The 21,959-nt window shown below is 40.8% G+C and overlaps 1 protein-coding gene and 1 long non-coding RNA gene across 4 annotated transcripts in view; both read right to left on the bottom strand.

Moving 5' to 3' along the window:
- The window catches only part of RPRD1A (regulation of nuclear pre-mRNA domain containing 1A), a 43,003-nt gene extending 30,695 nt beyond the window's left edge, over nt 1–12,308 (bottom strand). For all 3 annotated transcript variants that reach the window (XM_035550473.2, XM_035550474.2, XM_035550475.2), the window contains exons 1-2: nt 12,050–12,308; nt 422–551 (exon numbers count right to left, since the gene is read on the bottom strand). In XM_035550473.2, the coding sequence (XP_035406366.1) occupies nt 422–551; nt 12,050–12,200 (281 nt within the window). In that variant the 5' untranslated portion in view covers nt 12,201–12,308. The remainder of the gene's footprint in view (nt 1–421; nt 552–12,049) is intronic.
- Nucleotides 12,309–12,680: 372 nt separating this feature from the next.
- On the bottom strand, nt 12,681–18,072 carry LOC118249952 (uncharacterized). Its single transcript, XR_004779254.1, has 3 exons — nt 17,965–18,072; nt 15,008–15,112; nt 12,681–13,074 (listed from the first exon to the last, which is right to left on the bottom strand). It is a non-coding gene; the product is annotated as an uncharacterized LOC118249952 (long non-coding RNA).
- Between the last annotated feature and the right edge of the window lie 3,887 nt (nt 18,073–21,959).

The following is a 21,959-nucleotide window of genomic DNA, read 5'->3' as shown; positions in this document are numbered from 1 at the left end:
GTTTTGCATTGCTTTAACAGCTCTAAAGCTTTATATGAAAACAATTCTCCATCAAGACCCTAGCATCCTTGTCATACAACAAGAGGGATGTCTGCTGGGGAAAAACAAATCATGAATACTAGTAACGAGATATACCAAACTGCTGCAGCATATAAAAGCAGACTGAAAGTAAAGCCTAATTTAAGGCAGAGTTAACACTTTAAGGCAAAAATGATTGAATACAGATGAATTTACAGTGTAACTTCATCTAATAGCATTAAGACTCTCCAAGATCAAATGAACACTAAATAAATTAACATGACTTCAGACACAGAACTAGCACACAAGGAGTAGCCAGACCAGAAGGGATGAGCTGAAGGCTTCTCTAAATCCCCCTCAAATCAAGTGTGATGAAGGACGCTGCATGTAACAGTTACTGTACCTTGAAACATGCTTAAAAGCCTCCACTATTACTGGAGCAAAGTCTTTTGTAAATTCTGGTCCTTTCCTTTTGCTGTTCTGTATGACATCATTGGCCAAGTACAGGAATGTCAGCTTCCTATTTGGTTTTGCTAATAAAAAAGAACAAACCAGAATAATTAGAAATGTAAGTTCTTCCAACTAACACCATTTTCCATATCTACTGTAAATGCAAAAGACGAATTCAATATGTTTTTATTTTCATTACCACTTATATTTCGCTTTAATTTTGTATTTAAAGCCGTACAGTGGCTTTTCCCTCTCTTCTGCTGTAACTCTTTGCTCAGATTCTTCCTCCTTCATAAGCTGAAACAAGTTCCCTCTAGCCCCGTCTTTGAAAGCAATTATATAAAAACACGATACCCCCAAGTATTCTCCATACTTTCTTTCAGGTGTTTTTCTGAGCATAATATGACTGACTTATTTGGAAACCTTCATGGATTTGTTCCAAGTATTTCAGCGTCTCTTTGAGTCTACATAAGTTTCTTACTCCCACAAAGTCCTCTAACAAGGAGTTTCACAGGTCTGCTGTCATTTACATGAAGAACCTCGCCCTTTTGGTTTGAATTTCACTCTGATATAACTCCTCAGATTTGAGCAAACCAAACGGTCAATTCCTAATCAACCTCTCCATGCCACTTTGTTACACACCTCATTGCCCAATCACTAAAACATTCATGTGCCTGCAGCTGGCACCAGGAAATACATTTTCAAAAATCACTTTGCTGTAGTTCTCTTCTTCAAGCATCTAAAGCATTTTACCCCAATCCCATCGATTTGCAATATAATTAAAGTTTCCACCTTATAGGTTATTTTTGAAATTGTATTCTGCATTCCTACTCAGAAATTTTAAATTGCCATTCACATTTCATCTAGTCTTCATTAGTCTATGAATTTCACAGAGCTGCAGCTCTTATTGTAACTCTTCTCATCTTGTGTTAATACTAGAAAAATCTTCAATATCTGCAACAACCACACAGCCTCACTATATATGCTCTCACTTGAAAAAGAAGTTTCTCTTGAATGAAAAGACTTATTTTCTATCCTCTCAGAGAAAGGAGCACCGTGGTAAAACCAGTCTAGGAATTTGTATTATTATCCTAAACTTGTACTCAGTTCCCCAAATTATTTCATTTTGTTCATTTCCACTCCCATCTCTTAAACATACCAGAGGATGACCCTCCTTTACACACACACCTGCTCAATGTAGAGATATTTCCACTCTAAAGTAGCGTTTCTGAATATTAATTTTACACTACAGAAAGAATCCTCTAAAGAACTTCTACTTGGAATATTGAATTCATCTTGGACAGACATATCCAAGAAGTTAACAGAAGTCTGGACAAAGTGAAAAACACCTGTATTAAAAGTAAAAATGCACCCATCTTTTAGAATCAAGGGCAAACTAACAAGTGGCAAAGAGAAACTAGTTTGGAACTGCTAGACACAGGTGGATCTATTAAAAGCTTCCTCCAATCAGGCAAGTCACTACGCATCAGCACCCAGCAAATTAACTTATTTAGGTCAAAATCTCCCTAAATTAAAATGTAGATTTTATAATGTATGCTACCTGATTTCCGTATTAAAAACGGATTAATAATATAGCAACACATCTCCTACCCATGCTTCAGGTAACTCAGATCTAACACAAAAAGGTCTGAATTATTTAAAAACAGGAATCTGAGAAAACAGCTTGTCTTATGGCTGCACTAAAATGAACCAGACCAGACTTCTCAGCAGACCTGACCCTGCTCCCCCCAGTTTCTCAAAGGAGCCCAGAATTAGGACTCCAATTCCAGTAAAGCAGACATCTCCCTGTACTACGTGCTCTGAACCACACACAGGTGGTCTGTTAGGTGCTTGCCTGTCCCTTTCATGGGAGTCATGTTTTAGTCCTCAGTGATGTTACTCACTTGTGATGGATCTCAACTGTCTTGCTTCCAGCAAGGAAACAGATCAACTGAGTCACTAAAGACTGGAGATGTATGCAGTGTCACCAAGTCAGGTGATACCAATTCCCACAAAGCCCAGATTTTGTCTATTCACTACAATAAAGAGATCAACAAATAACATTTGGAAAAAGCATGCTAAAACTCAGAAAGTCACTTTCAAGCTTGTTTCCACTAACATCGCCTTTTCAGCCTCCTCCTGCTCCTTAACAGTACCAAAGATGCATTTAATGAACCAAGAAAATCCTTAAAACACCTAAGTCATCTCTGACTTTGGTCAGAAATTCAACTAATATACTGCTTTTATGTTCGTAAAAAATATTGTAGGGTATATTTTAATTCTTCCTGCTTTAAGAATGCTCTGCACAAAATTCCAAAGTTAAATATTATGCCTACCTTCAAGAAGTGTTCCTTTTCACTTCACAAGTCTTCAGGAGTCACATACTGGCCCCCTACCATTCTACCTTACGCATGAGACTCCAGAGCAACATAACCTTTAGCAAACAAGGTTGGCAACTCTGAACTGAAAAAGAACCCCAAGGTGTCCTATTGCTACTAGGACTGCAAATTAACTACTGAATCTGAAATACAAAGCTCAATTCCGGACCTATTCTGAAAAATTCTGTTTAAAGTATCTCTCTTCAGCAGCAGTGGCACCAACTTTCCAGCCCTGGGCTTTGATATACGTCAGAACACCAAGATGGATCACGCAGCAGTCAGACAATTTAAGCAAAAAGAAGTGTCCTCAGTGCTGGGCAAGGTTATTAGAAAAGCACCGTCAAAAGAAATTGAAAGCAAATTATGTATGATCTTAGGCTAAAGGAGGATCTGAAAGGTGTAGGTACTGCCAGAGCACTGTATTAGAAGCAGCCAGCTGGCAGGCAGTGTCACCACTACACTAACAGTGCCAGCTGCAAACACAAAATTGCTAAGAAAGTATCCGTGTTGGACTGACTCAGGTTTTCAAAAGCTCTGTGCAGTGTTCACATCACTTTTCTGCTTGTCTCAAATTTACTATTTACCCGCATCCACAGTCACCAAAGCAGCTCCCAGAACCACTGGATTCTGAAATATTTTACCAGCTCCACAGCGCTGGCTGGTCCAAGGGCCATAATAAGAAGATTCCTCTTAAAGCATCCAAAATGACACTAACTTGGGTCAGCACCTGGCAACTGAAACCAAGTCTGTTCCAAAAATGTATCTGACATTTAAACTGCACTGAATACTCTGCAGTAATTCATGGTATTTCACCTGCAACTAGGACAGTCAGGCATCTGTTGTGTCTGACTTTGCATCCTCACTACCAAGTTGTAGCTTTTGGAAATCTATGCCTCTTGGGAGCACATTTTTTAACCTGACCTGGGCATTCCTGGTTCTCTTCCAGTCCAACATAGATACCCTGAAATTGTATGCTTGAGTTCATAATACTCACAGAACTCTAATGCCCCAGAGCCACCACCACTTTAGTGCAAGAAACTCTAGTAGCCTGGGAAGGACTGTACCTGGTAATGCAGAAAGCTAGTCATTTCACCGAGGTTAACTCTGGCAATCAAAGCCAGCATAATCACCCAGGTTTTTCTTCTCCAAGTTACCTCCTGGCACTGGAAATTAAGCTCCCATGGAGGTTACAAGAAACAGGCCTTTTAGTTTCATGCTGTTGCACACCTCTTCCCTAGGGCTGAGGGATGTTTCACACACTCACAGAATGGCTGAGGGTGGCAGGGAGCTCTGGAGGCCATCTGGTCCAATTCCCTGCTCAAGCAGGGCCTCCTAAAGCACACTGCATAGGATTGTGTTCAGACAACTTTTGAATATCTCCAGAGAAGGAGACTCCACAGCCTCTCAGCAACCTGTGTCAGTGCTCCATCACCTGCACAGTACAGGAGAGCTTGCTGACATTCGAAAGAAACCTCCTGTGTTCCAGGTTGTGCCCACTGCATCTTGCCCTGACAGTGGGCACCACTGAAAGGAGCCTAGCCTGACTCTGTCTTCTTGGCAGAATTTCAGGAACTTATGGACATTGATATGATACTCTGAGCCTCCTCTTCTCCAGGCTGAGCAGTCTCAACTCTCTCAGCCTTTCCTCATAGGAGAGCTGTTCCAGTCCTGTGATCATGTTGGTGGCCCTCCATTGGGCTCTTTCCAGCGTATCCATGAACATTTACCTTCTCAGGCATGCAAGAAACTTCAGAAAACATGCAAGCAACAAGGGATTTCACTTACATCCCACTACAAGTGAATAGACTATTGACCCACCTGAAAAATGTTAAGTCAGGCTTTAAATATCTACAGGCTGGCTCTGCTGCATCAACAGACCTCAAATGCAAGTCATATTGAACAAGAGGTTCTGTGAAAATGAGCATCAATAGGTTAAAACCCCACATCAGTTACCAGCTCTAAACACTTTTTTTTTTTAAGTTCCCTAATATGGATTTAGGTAAGAATTTGACTCTTTTTTTTTAATTAGGTTAGTCTACAAGCAGCACAGTATGAGTGTCAGCACTTCCCCCAAAACCCATGAGACACCTCCTGTGCCATAACATGCTTCATACCTGTAAGTTACATGACATCTTTGTACAAACCTGGCAAGCTTTCAAGCTTTTCATTACAAGTCCCAGTGTCATCTAAACAAAGCAGCACTGAAACTGGAGCGCAGTATCACTGACCCTTCACGCTAACCAAGCATTTATGCAAGCTGATTCAGTGCATGATTTCTGGTGACATGACTGCAAGTACTTCTGTAAAAAGTAACTTGAGGCTACCATCCGAAAAGACAATCCAGAGATAAGATTATCCATAAAAGTGCTATTGTACAATCCAAAAATTCATTAACTTTCTGTCACCAAAAAGTTAGATCAAGTATTCAACATCGCACAATCTAATTCTCCTGTTGAATTTTACCAAGGTTTGAGAACTCCTGTGCTTCTTTATCAAAGAGGGCAAGGAAATTATCTACACAACGTGTTCAAGGTTTGATGGTCCAGGCAACCTGACTTTGGGTTTGGAAGCTAACAGTGAAACGGAACACAGCATACAGCCACTGCTGGGAAAGAGGCCACTAGCATCCAATTAGCACAGTGATCCAAGAAAGATGGTCACAAACCAAGTAAACCAACCCAATTACTCTGCAGAAGCTTCCTGCAGCACACAGTGTATCTTGAATCACTTGGCTACAGGAATCAAACTAATTTCTTTCAGGCGTTACCTGGTCTGGCACAATGAAAAGATGGATACGAATCAACAACAGTTTTAGGATAGGGAGAAAAAAAAATAAAAATCACTGAACTTACATATTCTGAACCAGAATGATGAAAGCCAGGCAGGCACAGGTACCAGGACAACAATGGTACAGTCATAAACATAGAGATTTGAACACTGTATTCTTCAACACTTACATTCGGGATTCAACCACCCAGGTTGGATTACACTGCCAATGTAAGAAGCTTTCACACATTTGGATATCTGTTGCTCATGAACACAGGTCATTTTATAAAGCATATGTTACAAATATGGTTTTCTAACTCAACAACTTGTATTCACCTTGAACATTTGCTTCTGGTTGGTCTCTGAACCTTTTTGCAAAGAGAAGCTTCGTTTGGATTCCCACAAGCACCACCATCTTAAGTATCTTATTTACCTCCTCAATACCACCTACTAAACAGTGAAAATCAGTACACTATGATCAGAAATCATTTTTTTTTTAATAACAGAAAGCAAAAATCTGTTTATTTTTTAAGCCTACCACATTAACCAATGACACAATGCCACTATTAAGTAAAGCAACCTTACAACCATCAATAGTGAAAGATTCCCTCTCTTGGAAGAAAACCTATACTACCTACTACAGAGAACAACTGCTTTAAAATCAGCAACCTGTTTCCTGAAATACACTTCACATCTGCAGGGCAAAGTATTTCCATCACTTTCAGCTGTGGCCTGGCACCAAAGCAACTGACTGACTCTCAGAGTAATTCAGCACAACTTTCAAACGCAGTTTCAGTATCACTAGGACCTCTCAATCTGCCTACCAAGATCTTTTATCTTACAATTTTCTGTAGCATCAAGCAACTGCCACAACCACAAGCTTCAGAAAATGCACTGCATCAATGCCAACAACTAGAATGAGTGAAGGCCCAAACACTACAGCAGCTGTAGACAAAAAGGAAAACAAAAAATTACAAATAAGCAAAAAATATTTGCTTCTTCTACCACTGAATGACTTCAACACATACCAAAAAAAGAGCTTGAGCAGAATAAACTGGAACAGCAGGTTAAATGGCAGTCAAGTGCTAAAAATATATCCCTATGTACTGGCACAAATGTACTTACACTACTGTAGCTGTCTCAAAGAGGATACACACTGACTCTGTGAACCTGGATAAGCTTTGCAGTGAAGACAAAGAACAGTGTGACACAGGTGGTGACAGAGTTGACAGCCAAAACAAGAAATCAGGTGTTTACACGGGGTTTCAGCATCAGTTTCTGAGACTGATTTATCCCTAAGATGCTATGTCAATCTCTCAGGAAACAGGTACCTGAATGTGAAATTAAAGACACCATATGACAGATCTATTAAGAAATCACCAGGATGTAAATTCCGAGTGATAACTGGACACGGAAAAGCTAACAGAAAGAGAGCTGACAGGTAAAGGAGGTATGAAATACAACTAACTGGAGCCTGAAATAAAAAGCACCATATTACTGTTCTCAGAAATCAAATGCTTGATTTCCCCCACTCTAAACAGAACATATTTTTAACCCACTACAATGAGTGTCAGACGAAGCCTCCTGAACAAGCACTTACTACTCACCCTAGAAGACTGATGCTTTGAATTATGGGATTGACGTTTTCATTAAAAAAAAACACACACAAAAATAAATAAGCCACAAGCCCAAAAATAAACCACCACAAAAACAGACAAAACAAAACCTGCAGGTGCAAAGAATCCTGAAATCCAGGAGCAACAGATGGATGCAAGAGAACATATCTAATTTGCAAATACAAAAACAGTCAGTCTCCATCTCAGAAGAGCCTCTTACTGTTCATAAGTGTTTTTTTTTTTTTGTTTGTTTTAAGAAGCCACTTAGTTGTTGCAGGCTTAAAACAACAACTGTATAAACGTGCTACCTTGTTAAGAAACTCCCTGCAAAACAATCTCTTTATGGACACAACATGAAAAGGTTTTAACAGGCCCACCAGTTGCATTTGGAGATTGACTGTAGTATTCACATTTTGGTTGACTAATTAGTACCACTTAGAAGCCATAAGCTTACTGATTAGTTAAGTAATTAACTATTTTACTTCAAGTGTTACATTTCATCTTTCTCCTCACTGGACACACTTTCAAAGCCTTTACAAAATTCTCCCTAGCCCTTAATCAAATGGTCTCCATAAAAATAGTTAGATGATGCGGCAATATTATCACTAAAGTTAACCCACACCAATTACAATGAAACAATCATGCAGCTGCCAAGTACCAGAAAATCTCCCATTTTTTCTAGAACAGAAATTCAAACTGTAATGACAGATTACGTTAGTAAGACATAGTACAAATGCAGTACTGAAAGAGCATCCTCCTCACCAAAATATTTATTTCACAAATCAATTATGAAATTCAAAATAATGCAGACTCACGATCAGCATAAACCAGCCAGTACTAACACAGGCAGTGGCCTAAGCTTGCAATACTGTCCTCAGTCTCCCTTGTGCCAGCACCCGCTTTCCATCAGGGAACTCATCTATTTAGAAACTAATTACTGGTTTTGTTAGATTTCCAGCACCCGCACAGCACATGAAACTGTCACCAAAAAAGCAACAAATATTTAACCACCAGCAGAGCAGAAAACAAGCTGTTCTCTTGTCACTGAAGACCTCTGCTAATCTGTCAAAACAGGAAAAATCTTTGTTATATCACTATAGTTGTAATTTAAGTTAAACGCATTCAGTGCATCTTTTATCATCATTCCACAACAAACAAAAGATCGATGAACTACAGGATCTATTCTCCATTAATCATAGCAATAGACAGTCAGTACCCTGCATAAATGGAAGCAAACACCACTACATACACCAAAACGTGGAGTACCTGGGGTGACACCTGAGTAGTCTTGCACAGATGCAGAATCGGGAATACTTAGTATCTCAGGCAAAGGCACCGAGCTTCACCACAGCAGTGCAGTTACTAAGTAGATCTTTCATTAGCAAGTATTTGAGGTCAGTCATTAAACAGCATGTCCTTCTCTACACTCAGGCCCTGAAAATGTGTAATTTCTTCTATGATCTGTAATTTGATGATGATATCCCTTCCTTACACTTTTTTTGTGAAGATTACTAGGAGTCTCTGAACAATCCAGAGCTCTCAATATTTTGGCAAAACAGTTGATTCTAGAAGACATTACTCCATTATTTATTTATTTTTGAGAATGACCATATGAATTATACTTGCCAGTATTTTAAAGAAGAACTTCATACAAAAGTTATAGCAGTATTAGGGAAGACGCATGTAATGCATACTCAGTAATCAGTTGCATCAACTGTCGTGTATGATACAACCAGAGCAACACTGGGATTCAGTTACCCAACTCCAGTGTTCCCCAACTCCTCCGACTTACGCCAAAGATGTTAAAGTTTTGCCCATTCTCTGAGTTTACATCTAAGTGCAGGAGTTTACCACGAGAATCACTCTTTATATTCACGTTCAGCCGTGTAAAACCTGAACATGAAGGTATATGCAACTGATGATCTGTAAAGATAAATACCCTAATACAGGACCGGAAGGCAATCAATCATCCAAGTAGACAGACAGTGACTATGATTTCACACTGCCCAACATCTATATTGCCTGTATTGTACGCATTTTAGGTACGCTACCTCTTTGTCTCTAATACAAGATGACATAAAGGCAATAACTATTTTGAAAGTGGAAGAATCAGAACCAAACACTTCGGAACAAAAGAATTATGATCCTAGCACTTGTTTTCATGAATATCTAAAGTAATCTTAGGAAAGTTCGTGCAGTCTGATCTGAAACGAGAACTTTTACCAAAAATGAAAGCATCCAGAAATACTTAGTATCATGCTGTATTCTGTTCAACTCAGTCAACCATGTAATGTTGTAGCAAAGCCCTCCACTAGCCTGAAAGGAAGGTCCAGAGAAGGGAGTAACAAAAAAAGGTGATCAAACTAAATGAAAAACTCCAGAAAGGAAACATACAGTTCCAGAACAACACTCGGTAGCAATAGCAGCAGACAAAAACGTTTCTGTCCATATTCCCCAAATGGAGAACATTTTCCTCTCAGATAGGACAGAAGTTATGTATCTCTGGCTTGGAGAGTAGACAATCAGGAGCATTAAACTTAAGTCTAGTTATGGCCTCATTGCCAGCACTCTACTTCATGGTGTTACATGCAAGTCACTTTAGCACAACATGCTGGTTTTCCTTCTCACCTTCCACATGCCCTCTGCTTAGAACACAAACACAGTGACTTGAGACTCTCTTAGAATTCTGTGCTGCAATTTACAAAAATTAGTACTGGGTACGTGTAAGCTAACATTTATGAAGCTTAAGTACTACTATCAGAGGTGGAAAATCAAAATACATTTTAAGTATCTTGGCCATGCCAGCTTCAGATGATGTGGTAGAGGAACATGTGAAAAAAACGCTTCACATACGGCCTAAAAGCACAGAAGACTATCAGGACCTTGAAAGCAGCTAACTTTCTCCTACCAGAGCTGGATTATCACATGCTCTCCACACACCCTCGAAGGCTGACTTCCAAAGAGGTCACCAGAAAAACTGTACCTTGAAGCAGCAAAAGCTGAAAGACAGTTCAACAAATGGAAGATAAAGACAATTACAGCAGCTATGCTTATCTGCAGCTCCTGGACTACGTCCTCAAAACAGGCTTAAAAGTGGAAGCCAAACACTGAAAGCTGAGAAATGAACTCATGGGAATGCTCTTCTTTAAGATGATCATTATCTCTGCGTCTTAATGCCATCTCCAAACATTTAGCCTGTGTTTCAAGCATTTCATTTCCCCAATTACTCAAATTATGCCAATACTGAAGTTCAGAATTGAGAGTTGATATTATAGATTATTATGAACTGGAATTGTGCACATTATCAATATAAGCAACCAAACCTCTAGCTGAGTGCCAATTAGTTTAAAACACCTTTCTGATATCATTCAGAATCCCAGACAATCAAACTGTTTGTCTAGAACCCCCAGGAATACCAGACATTTCAGACACAAATGGCAGACACATTCACTGCTCTCAGAACATGGGGAAAAAAAACTTGCTAACAACCATACACTGAAAAAGCTTATTTCATAAGATCAAATATGCCACCAAATATGTATTCCTTTTCTGGAATTCATTTGTAACAGATTCAAATAATTCAATTTATGGATTAAGAAATCCTGTAACATGACATTCCTTCTTCTAGAGAAAGGAAAACATTTAACTTGGGCCTGAAAATTCCAAAAAAAAAAAAAAACATTTTGTGCAAAAAGCCTATTTTAAATAAAAATACAATAGCCATTTGAAAACTTACAGAGTTTATAGGAATCAGTTTCCATGTTACATACTCCAAAGTTCAGTATTGTTTCATACTCAAGATTTTTATTTTAAGGGTGTTTCAGTTTGTTATGAAGTTACGCGCTCTAAACAAGAAGTAATTATGATCCAGCCATACCCTTTGTATTCTACTACATATCGTTTCTGCAGGTCAAACACTCCTCTTAGTTCTTCAGAACTAAAATCGTGGTTTCTCTTTCATAGGTTCTGTAATGACTTTGCTCTATTTTTCCTCTTTAACTGAAAACCTACCATCTACTTTTCCCGTTAAAGATCCATATAATAGCGGGGATCCAAAGGGAGTTACTGGAAGCTCTGCTCTGGTGATATTTTCCAGAGCGAGGCAGAGTTCCAGCAGGTTATTTACTTATACTTAAATGTGTCAACTTATGATCAAGTTATTTTCCGGTCAGGTCAGATAAACCTTCACGTGCCCTTTCTGCCTTTCAACCCCAAAACAGTGCTGTTAAGTTCTTTCCTGTTAAAAGGAAAGTCACATGAGAATCTAAGTACGCACGCTCAACATCAAATACTGAATATAGATAAAGGAACACACATCTTTATTATGCTAACATTAGTATTAGCGACTTGGTACGAACTGTAAAGACACCATTCGGGATGCATTGAATTGTTCATCCCCTGAAGTATGCCCACCCTCAGCTGCCCTGCAGAACAGCAGCCTGCATAAATGGACAAAGCCACTGTGCCAGGCAGCAGCTAGCAGCTACCAACGTTACGGATGACGAGCGGCACTGCCTAAAAGGCAGCTTTCTCTGAAGAACCCTGACCACCATTATTAGAATAAAGAGACGAAACCCCACGTCCCTTTCCGCGGCGAAGGGGGGCACGCCAGGCCCCCAGCCCCTCACCGAAGACCAGAGGGGAGCCGGGACGAATCCCAAGAGAGAAGCAGGTTAAAAAAAAAAAAAAAAAAAAGAGCGAGGCGATGCCCCCACGGAGCCGGCAGCCGGGGCTTCACCCTCCCCGGCGGCTGCCGTGCCCAGGGCCCTCTGCCCGGCCCTACCCGGGGGAAGGCCGCGGCCCGCGGCGGCCGGTCCTCACCTTTGCGCAGCTCCCGCTCCCACACGCTGACGATGAGCGCCGAGTGCTTGCGGTGGTGGATGAGCCACAGGCTCAGCGTCTGCACGCTCTGCTGAGAGTTGCTCAGCTCCGACAGCTTCCGCTCCAGCGCCGCCTCCGAGAACGCCGACATGCCGGGCACCGCCGCCGCCTAACCCCTCACCCGGCACGGCCCCACCGCCCTCGGGCCCCGCCGCTCCGCCCCAGCGGGGGAGGAGCCGGCTGAGCCGAGCCCCGGCCCCGGCCCCGGCCCCGGCCCCGGCCCAGCCCGGCCCCGCGGCCCGGCGGCGCTGACAAAATGGCGGCGGCCCCCGAGCCGCCCGGTACCGCCCCCCGTCTCCTCCTGCCCTCACTTCCGGCCGCGCCGAGGCGGTGGCGGGAGCGGGAGGGGCAGGGCGGCGACCGGCCGGTGGGGCGCGGCCGTCAGGGGGCGGGAGGGCGCGGCGTCCTAGCGAGGGTCTGTGGGGTGAAGCAAGAGAAAACAGTTAGGGGTCGTCACTGTAAATGACAGACTACATCATCACTTTGTTCAGTGAAATCAATAAATATATAAATAAGCACGAATAAGGCACAAAGCAACCCAAGCCTACCAGCCCCTTTCAGTTACACAGCGCACAGACATACAGGGTGCACAATATTTTGTTTGCAGGTGGACACGGCCTCCACAAATCCGAGCCCGGCCTCCTTTTTAAAAGCTACTTTTGCATGTGTTTTTGTTTGTCCTCTTTTCTAAACCTCTAGCATTGGCAGTATCTTGAGACAGAATTATATTATTTAATGATAAGATTACGTGAAAATGTTTCCTCTTACACATTTCAGACCTCTTCTCTTAAACGTTTACTGAACAGTTGTGATTTCTGCTGTTGTGAGAGTGGCGAATATGAAAGATTCTCTTTATAAATCTGTCACATTGCTTCAAAGATTTTCTGTTCTACCATCTTCAGTGATGTTTCAAGCTGAAGTGTAGAGGTCTGTTCAGCATCTGCTTCCATGAAAGATGTTCTATACTGCAGAAAATATGTAAAGTTTCTAGAGTTAATGTAGAATCATAGAGTTATTAAGGTTGGAAAAGACCTTGAAGATCATCTGGTCTAACCTTCACCCTACTACCAATGTCACCCACTAAACCATGTCCCTAAGCACCACATCCAACCTTTCCTTGAACACCCCCAGGGAAAGTGACTCCACCACCTCCCTGGGCAACCCATTCCAATGCCTGACCACTCTTTCTGAGAAGAAATGTCTCCTAATTTCCAACCTAAACCTCCCCTGGCGCAACTGGAGGCCATTCCGTCTTGTCTTATCACTAGTTATCTGTGAGAAGAGGCCGACCCCCAGCTCCCCACACCTTCCTTTCAGGTAGTTGTAGAGAGCATTAAGGTCTCCCCTGAGCCTCCTCTTCCCCAGACTAAACAACCCCAGCTCCCTCAGCCACTCCTCACAGGACTTGTGCTCCAGGCCCTTCACCAGCTTCGTAGCCCTTCTCTGGACAGGCTCCAGGGCCTCGATGTCCTTCCTGTAGTGAGGGGCCCAAAACTGAACACAGTACTCGAGGTGCGACCTAGTGAGCATTTCTAGCCTGTTTCTCACCTAATAATGCCTTGATACCAATTCTTGTTTTAAAAATTACCAACTAACATTTCCAGATAACACTGAAATGCACTTATGTGCGCTTAAACTGCTACAAGTCTAACTTGCATATGCCAAACTGTTGGGACATCCTGACAATGGTTAAGTATCCACCCTTAAAACAGGGTTGTAGTATTCCTGTGAACTTTTACACATCCAGTTTGTCCTCACCAAACAGCAGAAAGCTAGTTATGAAACAATCTGTATTCTTAAAACTTCACAAAATGTTCTCCCTAATTCATTCTGACATTCAGATAAGATGGCCCAGAGCATTATTTTCAGGCAATTTTCCTGATAGTGGTTCTTGATGAAATACTCCATTTCAAACAAACAAAAAATATTGGTAGGGGCAAAAGGGGAGGGTTAAGATGTTTTCCTTTGAATTCTATTCCCAAAAATCATCTGTGTCATGGATGACATTTGAGAAACTAGATGGGATTTTGCAGAAATGATCTTGACAGAAAAATTCAAGTGATAAGCTTTACAGGTCTCCAAGGAGACTCATATACTCTCAATTCGTTGCATTTTGATCATCATGAATGGGAGAACTTTAATACATTGCTATTTTTATTATGTACAGCAGAGGACACTCTGACTAAGTAGAACTGACCAATGAAGTAGCATTAATACAGTGTTGACAGAGATGCACACATTAGAAAAATGAAATATGAATGGTAATTTAGTACCTACCGTTCAAATACCTTTTTTGGGGGGAGGCATGTATTCTGACATTAACAGGGGAAGCTTGTGGGTAACTATGGAAGAATCAGCATTTATCACACCTACAAGACTGGATTAAAAAGGATCTGGGAACAAACTAAAATGTAGACGTTAAAGCCAGAAAGATAAGGAAAAAGAAGAGGAAATTAATAGAGCATTCTAGTAGTAGTTGTAGCAATGTTTGTTACTGTTTACTCTTCCTCTTTCATTCCAGATTCTCTGAACATTTTGCAAACAGGAATAAATCCTCTCAGATAGGTATTTACTCTGTAAATTAATGTATTTAAATACCAAGGGATTGATTTATTATGTGTATAATATAGTCCACAACATATTATGCAGCAAAACTGAGATTTTATTTCCCCCATAAATCTTTATAGTACATATTAAATTTGTTATAATAAATGTTTACATCAGTAATCTAATTTTAAAAACTATGCTTTTCCAGTCAATGCATGGAAATTTACCATGAGACTTACTCAAAGTAAAGTAAATTTCAAACAGGAAGTATTCACAATGGAGCGCTGGTTTGTTGTGGAGCTTTGAAAATCACAGCTTTAATTCAGAAATGATGCATAAATATTCACTTACCTGTAAAAAATTTACCCACATCCATAGGGTCAGAGTTGCAAACAGATGTCAAGTTTTCTTCCACCAATTCCTGTGTTCAAATTAAAACCATATTTCCTCTGATATCTGAAAAACAAAATTATGTATGCACTGCTTCCCTTCTGTCTGGTCACCATGGATTAGTGATAGTCTGCTGTGTTCTCCTGCTCCTAGCAGAGTGAGACCCATGTACATTTAAGATGATGGCTGTGAAGCAGTTACTCGGCTGATATTTTGTTAGAACAAGGGATCAGGAGGCTGTAGGTACTTCAAACCTGTAATTACATTTCAGACTGCAATCACCAAGAGGCTCTAGAGCATTCTTACACTACATGTGCTATTTTTATTTATAAATAAAAAATATTTAAGATAAAATATTTATGTATTTAAATGTTTATTTAAAATATAATGTTTGATAAAATAATGTATTTTTACTTATAAATACTCCTAATTATAAATAAAGCAGATTTTGTGCTTCTCCTTTCCCCTCAGCCAAGGATATTCACCTAAAACCTTTCTTAAGAGGGGAATTTTACTCCAGTAGCAAGTGAGAAATTTAAGTTCTATTACCTTGAGGGAACCTTAGGAAGTGCTTAAGCACTAGAAGGGCTGATTTGTCTCTAAAATAGCAATGTTTATGGTGCATTGTTTTTTTTATAAATACCTGGATACTGCTGTCTTCCAGTCAATTCAAAGAGAAGGGTTCATTCTGCCAAGGTGCTGCAACACACAGCATCGTGATTCTGTTGTAGGGATCTCCCAAAAGCAATCATTCTAAGGCACAGGCCTGTATTTGTGCACCTCATCTGCCTGAATCGCCCCAACTCTTCGTCAGAGCACTGAACCCACTCCTTGGACAGCCCTTCAACAAATCTGACTGGGCTTAGCTCGTGGAGCCATGACAAAAATGAAACTGCCCCAAGACAGGAGCATGATATTTTTTATCACCAAACATTTTAAAGGAAGAGAAACAAAAGATAAGGTAATACAGATTTAGGTACTTCTCTCTGAAACTGGCAAGAAAAGGCAAAATTTCAAATGAGATCATAGCATTAAGATGGCAAGGCAGATGGTCTGTACTGACTGTCAGATAAGGCCAAAGGAGTGGGCCTAGAAGGCAGTTTGCTTTGATTAAAAGAGTGCCCAGAGCAACAAAATGGTGATGGCCCTGTAGCCTGCAGTACTTCAGCCGCTGTCACAACACACACACACACCCTTGAGTGTGTTGGGGCACTGCTGAAGAAGCAGAGCTGCCCCTCACAAAAGCAGCAGTCACCAGCTTTTCTATTCTTTTGGCGGTGGGATTTGACAGATTTAACCCCACAGGGTCTCTGTCCCAGCTCTGTTTTTCACTTCTTCCCTTCATTCCCATGGCAGGGAGGGCCTGACACACCTCAAGTGCTCAGCTTTCAGATGTCACTCCGAATATTATTTCACATACACCAGGGGCTACTCTGTTTACTTTGGTTCACAAGTTGTCTTTTGAACTGTATAATCCATACATCCTTTGATCAAGAGAGTCCTATTTAGCTGATCCAAAGTAGTTATGCAATAAATAAACGAAAACATCTTCCCTCAGGAGATTCAGATGTAATCACTGAGCTCCAGAGAAATTTACCATTGTCTGTACTTTAGCATTCACATAGGTCAGCATGAATTCATTGGTATTGCTCTACAGAAGAGCACTGTGCCACCATATCCAAGAGGTATATACTATGTAAAAAATATATAGACACCACCTACTACTTTGCTGTTCACAGAGCCTAAGTATCTCATTTCATGGTTTATTGGTATGGTCATGTTGCAGCTTCAGAGTCAGTTTTAGCTTTGGTTGTTTCCTTGAGGGCACCTTCTACTCAGGTATTCCCCCCAGATAGCTGTCACCTTTATAAGTCATTTTCTCTTGAAGTCCAGAGATGTAGTTGGATGATTCGTTTATCTTTGGGAATATTCTGTGCTTCACAGGAATTATTTAGGAAACCTTGTTTTACTTCAATACATAAAGAAGTAAAACAATCTGTGTATATACTGGTTTACTAGATGCTGTTCATCAGCCGTGTTCATCAAATGTACAAATTTGAGATGCTATGGACATCTATTCCTCAATTCCCTCTCCTGCCTGGTGACTGACTCCTGTTATAAATTGAAACCAGATCTTGTTTCAGAACAGAACAGATCTTGACCTGTATGAGGCTGGCCTTTTGTCATTTTTATCTTTGTTTTGTAGCTCTTTCTCAAATAGTCCCTCCCAGGAGATGCAACACTGTTAAAGGAGGAATGGGTTTTCTCTAGTCTTATTTTCTGCCTGAGTATTTCTGTTAATCAGCACACCGATTGATACCTGAATCTCAAAAATACATCACTGACTTATCTGTTCTTTTTTAACATTCCAAGTGTCCAGACCATCCAGGGTCTCTAGCATATCTCAGTATAATGGTTTCTGAAGTTTCACACTTCAAAATATTTTTTCTGTCAGTCACAGTACACTTGTGCAACCCACACCACAATTTTGTGTAAATGATCCTGCTTGCATATCCCAATAAGGGCATGAAAGACAGGAACACAAAACAAAGACTCTGAAATATAGCTGTAAAATGATTCCTGACTGAGTGATGGTAATTCATCTGAGTAATTCCTTCAGAAACATTGAATACAATTTGTTAACTGTATAACAAGATGGCATATCCCCAGCAGAAATTTTTTAAAAAGAAAAAAAAAATCAATGTTAAGTCCTGCAGGCAGAGAACAAAAATAAAGCTTAAATGGAAGGAAGAAGCCCACTGAAGTCACTTACAGGAGCTGCCTATTGGAGCCAGAAACCTTGGAGTGAATAATGGTTCTTTTCCATGAGTTCCCACCACAAAGCACTTCACCTTTTAGTGTAATTTGTTAAAGGCAGCAATTAATTGTTACTGAGGAGGTTAACAACAACCACTTACTGAGATATATATGTATGATCCAGCAAGGGATCCCCGTATTTCATGCAGAAAGATAGATTGTAAAATCTGAAAAATTATCCCTAGCATTTCTGTGATTTCTTTGGTCCTCTGTGGTGGAGATGTAAAGATGTCTGCAGAAAACCTTCCTTTTTTCCCAAGTCAGGCATTCAGCCAGAGCAGCTATGTACATCCGGCTTCTTCATCATTACACTTTTAAGTGAAGTCATACTGTGTAAACATACCCTGTGATTCATATATGGGTGCAATCAAGTCCCAGTTTTCCTTAGTAGAAGGAGTGCTGTAACTAGGCAAGAAAGCACTCCAGGGTATGTATTAACTCAGGTGTGCAGAAAGGCATGAAACATTAGGCTGAGTAATTTTAAACATCTAAGCAATATATTAATGTGTCATTAATATGTACCCTAAAGTGCATATAACTCTTAGTCACAGCATAAAAGTTATAAAGCACATTCCTAACAATAAATAATGTTATCTTTGCAAGCCAAAGAAAAACTCTGTGATGTATTGATATACTATGTGAAGAACATCCTTCAAAATTTTGGAAAATGCAAATTTAAATTTTATTTTAAATCAAAGGAATTGGGCTGGTTCACCTTTGTGATCCAGTAGAGGACAAAGTGCCCTGAGACCATTCAACTGTAGGGAGCAGACACTGGCATTTTGTTTTGTTTTGTTTTCCTGTATACGGATCAGACTGCATTTTTTTTCTTTTTATTTCTGTATACTCAACTCATGGTTTTGGAGAAGGTGGCTGCCAGCTTACTGTGCTGTACTAGCACAAGTTTAGCCAGAGGGTTGAGGGAAGTGCTTGTTCACCTTTACTTGGCACTCATCAAACCACATCTGGAATAATGCATTCAGTTTTGGTCTCCCCTACTTCAGGAAAAATGTTTATAAACTTGAGCAAGTCCAGCAGAAGGCTACTGTGATGGTCAGCTGGTTAGAGCATGGAATCCAAAGGGGGACACTAAAGGATCCAGGTTTGTTTATCTTTTAGAAAGCTTTGGGAGAACCTAATAGCAACTTTCCATTAACTACAAGGGGATTGCTAAGAAAATGAAATCAGGTTCTTCATGGATATGCATGATGAGAGGCTGGCAGACGAAGGTCATAAGTTGAAGTGGAAGAATCTGACTAGACATAAAGAAAACTTTTTCCTTTTTTTTTTTTTTCCTCACCAGATGACCAGTCAGTGGAACAGGTTGCCCAGAAAAGTTGTATGCACACTGTAGGGCTTAGGTTGCTTGTCTTGAATCAGTTGGATCCACAGAGCATGATAGTTGTCCAACTATGCAACATTATTGTCCTCTCATGTAAAGCATCTCAGATAACTTTTGTGTCTACGTGATCCTTCAGTATTCCCTGCAGATGGGAACCTGTCCATCCTAGCTGATCAGTGACCACATGGAGCTATTTCCATAATACACATCTTGCTGAGAAGGCCCATGATGCTTTGAACAATAAGCAGTAGATCCACCTGAGAACAAGCTGCCTCTTCTGTAACAGAAGGACAGCTGGCGGAGGGCTAAACAGTTTTTCCATGTCATACCAAGAGAAGAAAGACACATGATATTTGATCTTCCCACCCAAACCAAACCAATGTTGGTAGAGAAATTAGGAGGAAAGAGACATCTCAAAACAACCTTTGCTGTCAGCTGGCATCAGCTCTACAACTGTAGCAGGCAATCATGAAGACCCTGATTCTCCAAGAGAGTATCTGTTGTCTTCCAAAGGGTACTTAAACCTAAACTCCTACTGAACAGTGAGCAGACAGACTGAGATATGGAAAAGTCTGCTATTATGGTCTTTACTACACAGGTGTGAAGAGCCATCAGCCATATCTTCTACATGCTAGCCATCAGTTATGCTGCCAAAAACATCAATGACTTCAGTAGTCACAGTTTCCCTAAATGTATGGGGGCTGATAGGTAAAATCCACGTTTTCTGATGCCTAACAGCTCTTCTCTCTTCCTCGCACTGAAAACACACCTGAGAATTGCCAGAGTGCTAGATGGCTGTTTCCCAGGGATGTTTATTTGTTCACCCTAAAACTGCTGAACTTGCTCTTTGAGCAAAGGACAATAAATATCGAGAGGGATATGCAGAAAAGAAGCTTATGCAAGCAATAGGAGTTCTTAGGTTGCTTTTGCAACATCCTCAGGAACATGACTCAAATATGGCTCAATTTTGCCAATAGTTAGTGATATGGTCCTCTGCTGTACTTGTTGTCTATGGTATCATTTTTCCATATGCGACTCAAAACATAGTCAGAGCGATGATGGACTAACCGTTTTGTGTGGGAGTCATCTGCGAATGCAATGGAAAGGCTGTGTTTCTTCAGACCTCTGCTATTTATAATGTGGTGAACACACATGCTGTCATTATCTGATGGTGGCCGAAATATGTTTGTCATTGGGTAATTCCCCCATCCAGTCACATCTGGCCAGAGCTGCTGCGCGGTTAGAGAAAATGACCCTAATTTCTAGAGAAGAGGTACTCATTTCTCTTGGAAATAGTGGAAAGAAGGCAGGAAAGTGAAAACAGGGTAAGGATGGAAGGGTGCTCTCGCAATTCTGGGAAACTGTGGCCGCTCAAAGACATTGTCGTCTGACATTTCCTGTCTTTTGGCTGTTAGATGTGCTGTGCCTTGTCTTCCTTCATCTGTGACTTTCTGTCCCTCACCAATAGACTTTCCAAACTAGCATGCTTTTCAGGGGTTTGTGCTTGTGCCCAAAAAGAGAACCTGGCTGTGCCTAGACAGTCCTCCAGGACCCAGAGAGGTCATTTTCATTGATTTTCTTTTAGCTTACAAGGAGATCTGTTTCTTGTTCTCCTGAACAAAGATGCTTTGCTCTGAAGCTACCCAGCTGTGAGGGGAAGTCATGAACTGCCCACCTGGACAGCCAGTATAGCAGTACAAGAGTTACCACCGTATAGTACAAGAGTTACTCAAGAAATAAAAATGTTGCTGTAAAGTTCATTTAATAAGGAAACACAGATGGCAGGTCAGAACTGGAGCCAATGTGAGGTAAGAAGGCTCAAGGCCTCTGTAGTACTCCAGCATCTTTGGATTACTACAAATCAGAGTAGCTCAAGACAAACCTATTACATCTCTCTTGCCTGGGAGAGAAGGCTTTCACATGAGACAGCTCCTTCCACATCAAGTCCAAGATTTCTTACCTGAGGAGCCAGGTAGTAGCATCCCAAAGATTTTCTCAGTGCACGTCAATATGCTTGGTAGTCTTTAATAAGCAATTAATGGTTTAGCTAGACAGCACAGACGTAGACGTGGAAATGTCTGAAATAAAACAGTGTCAGTGCCTTCCACCAAGAAGCTACATCCTCAAACTTCATGTCTTTTATTAGAGCAGAGATTTAGTGCACATGTTTTTATTATCAAGATCTATGGGTTTGGGACTATGCTATCCAGTTCATTCAAATTACTGAATTAGTAGCATTGTAAACAGTCAGATCCATCTTCTAAGTTGCAATGCTAATGTAGCTGCCGATAGTTATATTGGAAACTAGGTGTCAGTAGTGGTTTAGAAATGCCAGATAAATTTTTATTCCTATCTTGTTCTTTTTGCTACAACTCGTTTACAGCCTCTCAGCTTCTCCCTGTGCACCTTCAGAAAGAGCATGGAGCTTGCTTGCTCTGTAACTGAAGACTGAAATTAGATCCTTCTGAAGTCTTCTTTTCATCAAGCCAAATAAACCTAGTTCCCTTGCCTGTATGTGTGTCACCTTAACCACCATGATGTGTCTTTGTGAGATTTTCCCAGACTTATGCTTTTCTCTTTGTACTGAGGAGGATGAAGTCCTAAGTACTTGTACTTGTACTTGTACTAAGGAGGATACAGTCATCCAGGCATGCTCTCACAAGTGCCAAGCAAAGGGCAAGAACCACTTCCCTTGCCCTGCCCATGGTGCAATAATACTGCCCGGTAAGGGATGGTCCTCTATATTCTCATGGG

The sequence above is a fragment of the Cygnus atratus genome, chromosome 2, assembly GCF_013377495.2.
Source record: "Cygnus atratus isolate AKBS03 ecotype Queensland, Australia chromosome 2, CAtr_DNAZoo_HiC_assembly, whole genome shotgun sequence".
In the NCBI taxonomy this organism is placed as follows: Eukaryota; Metazoa; Chordata; class Aves; order Anseriformes; family Anatidae; genus Cygnus; species Cygnus atratus.
Note: the sequence above shows the minus strand (reverse complement) of the source record. Positions and strands in the feature narration are given on the sequence as shown.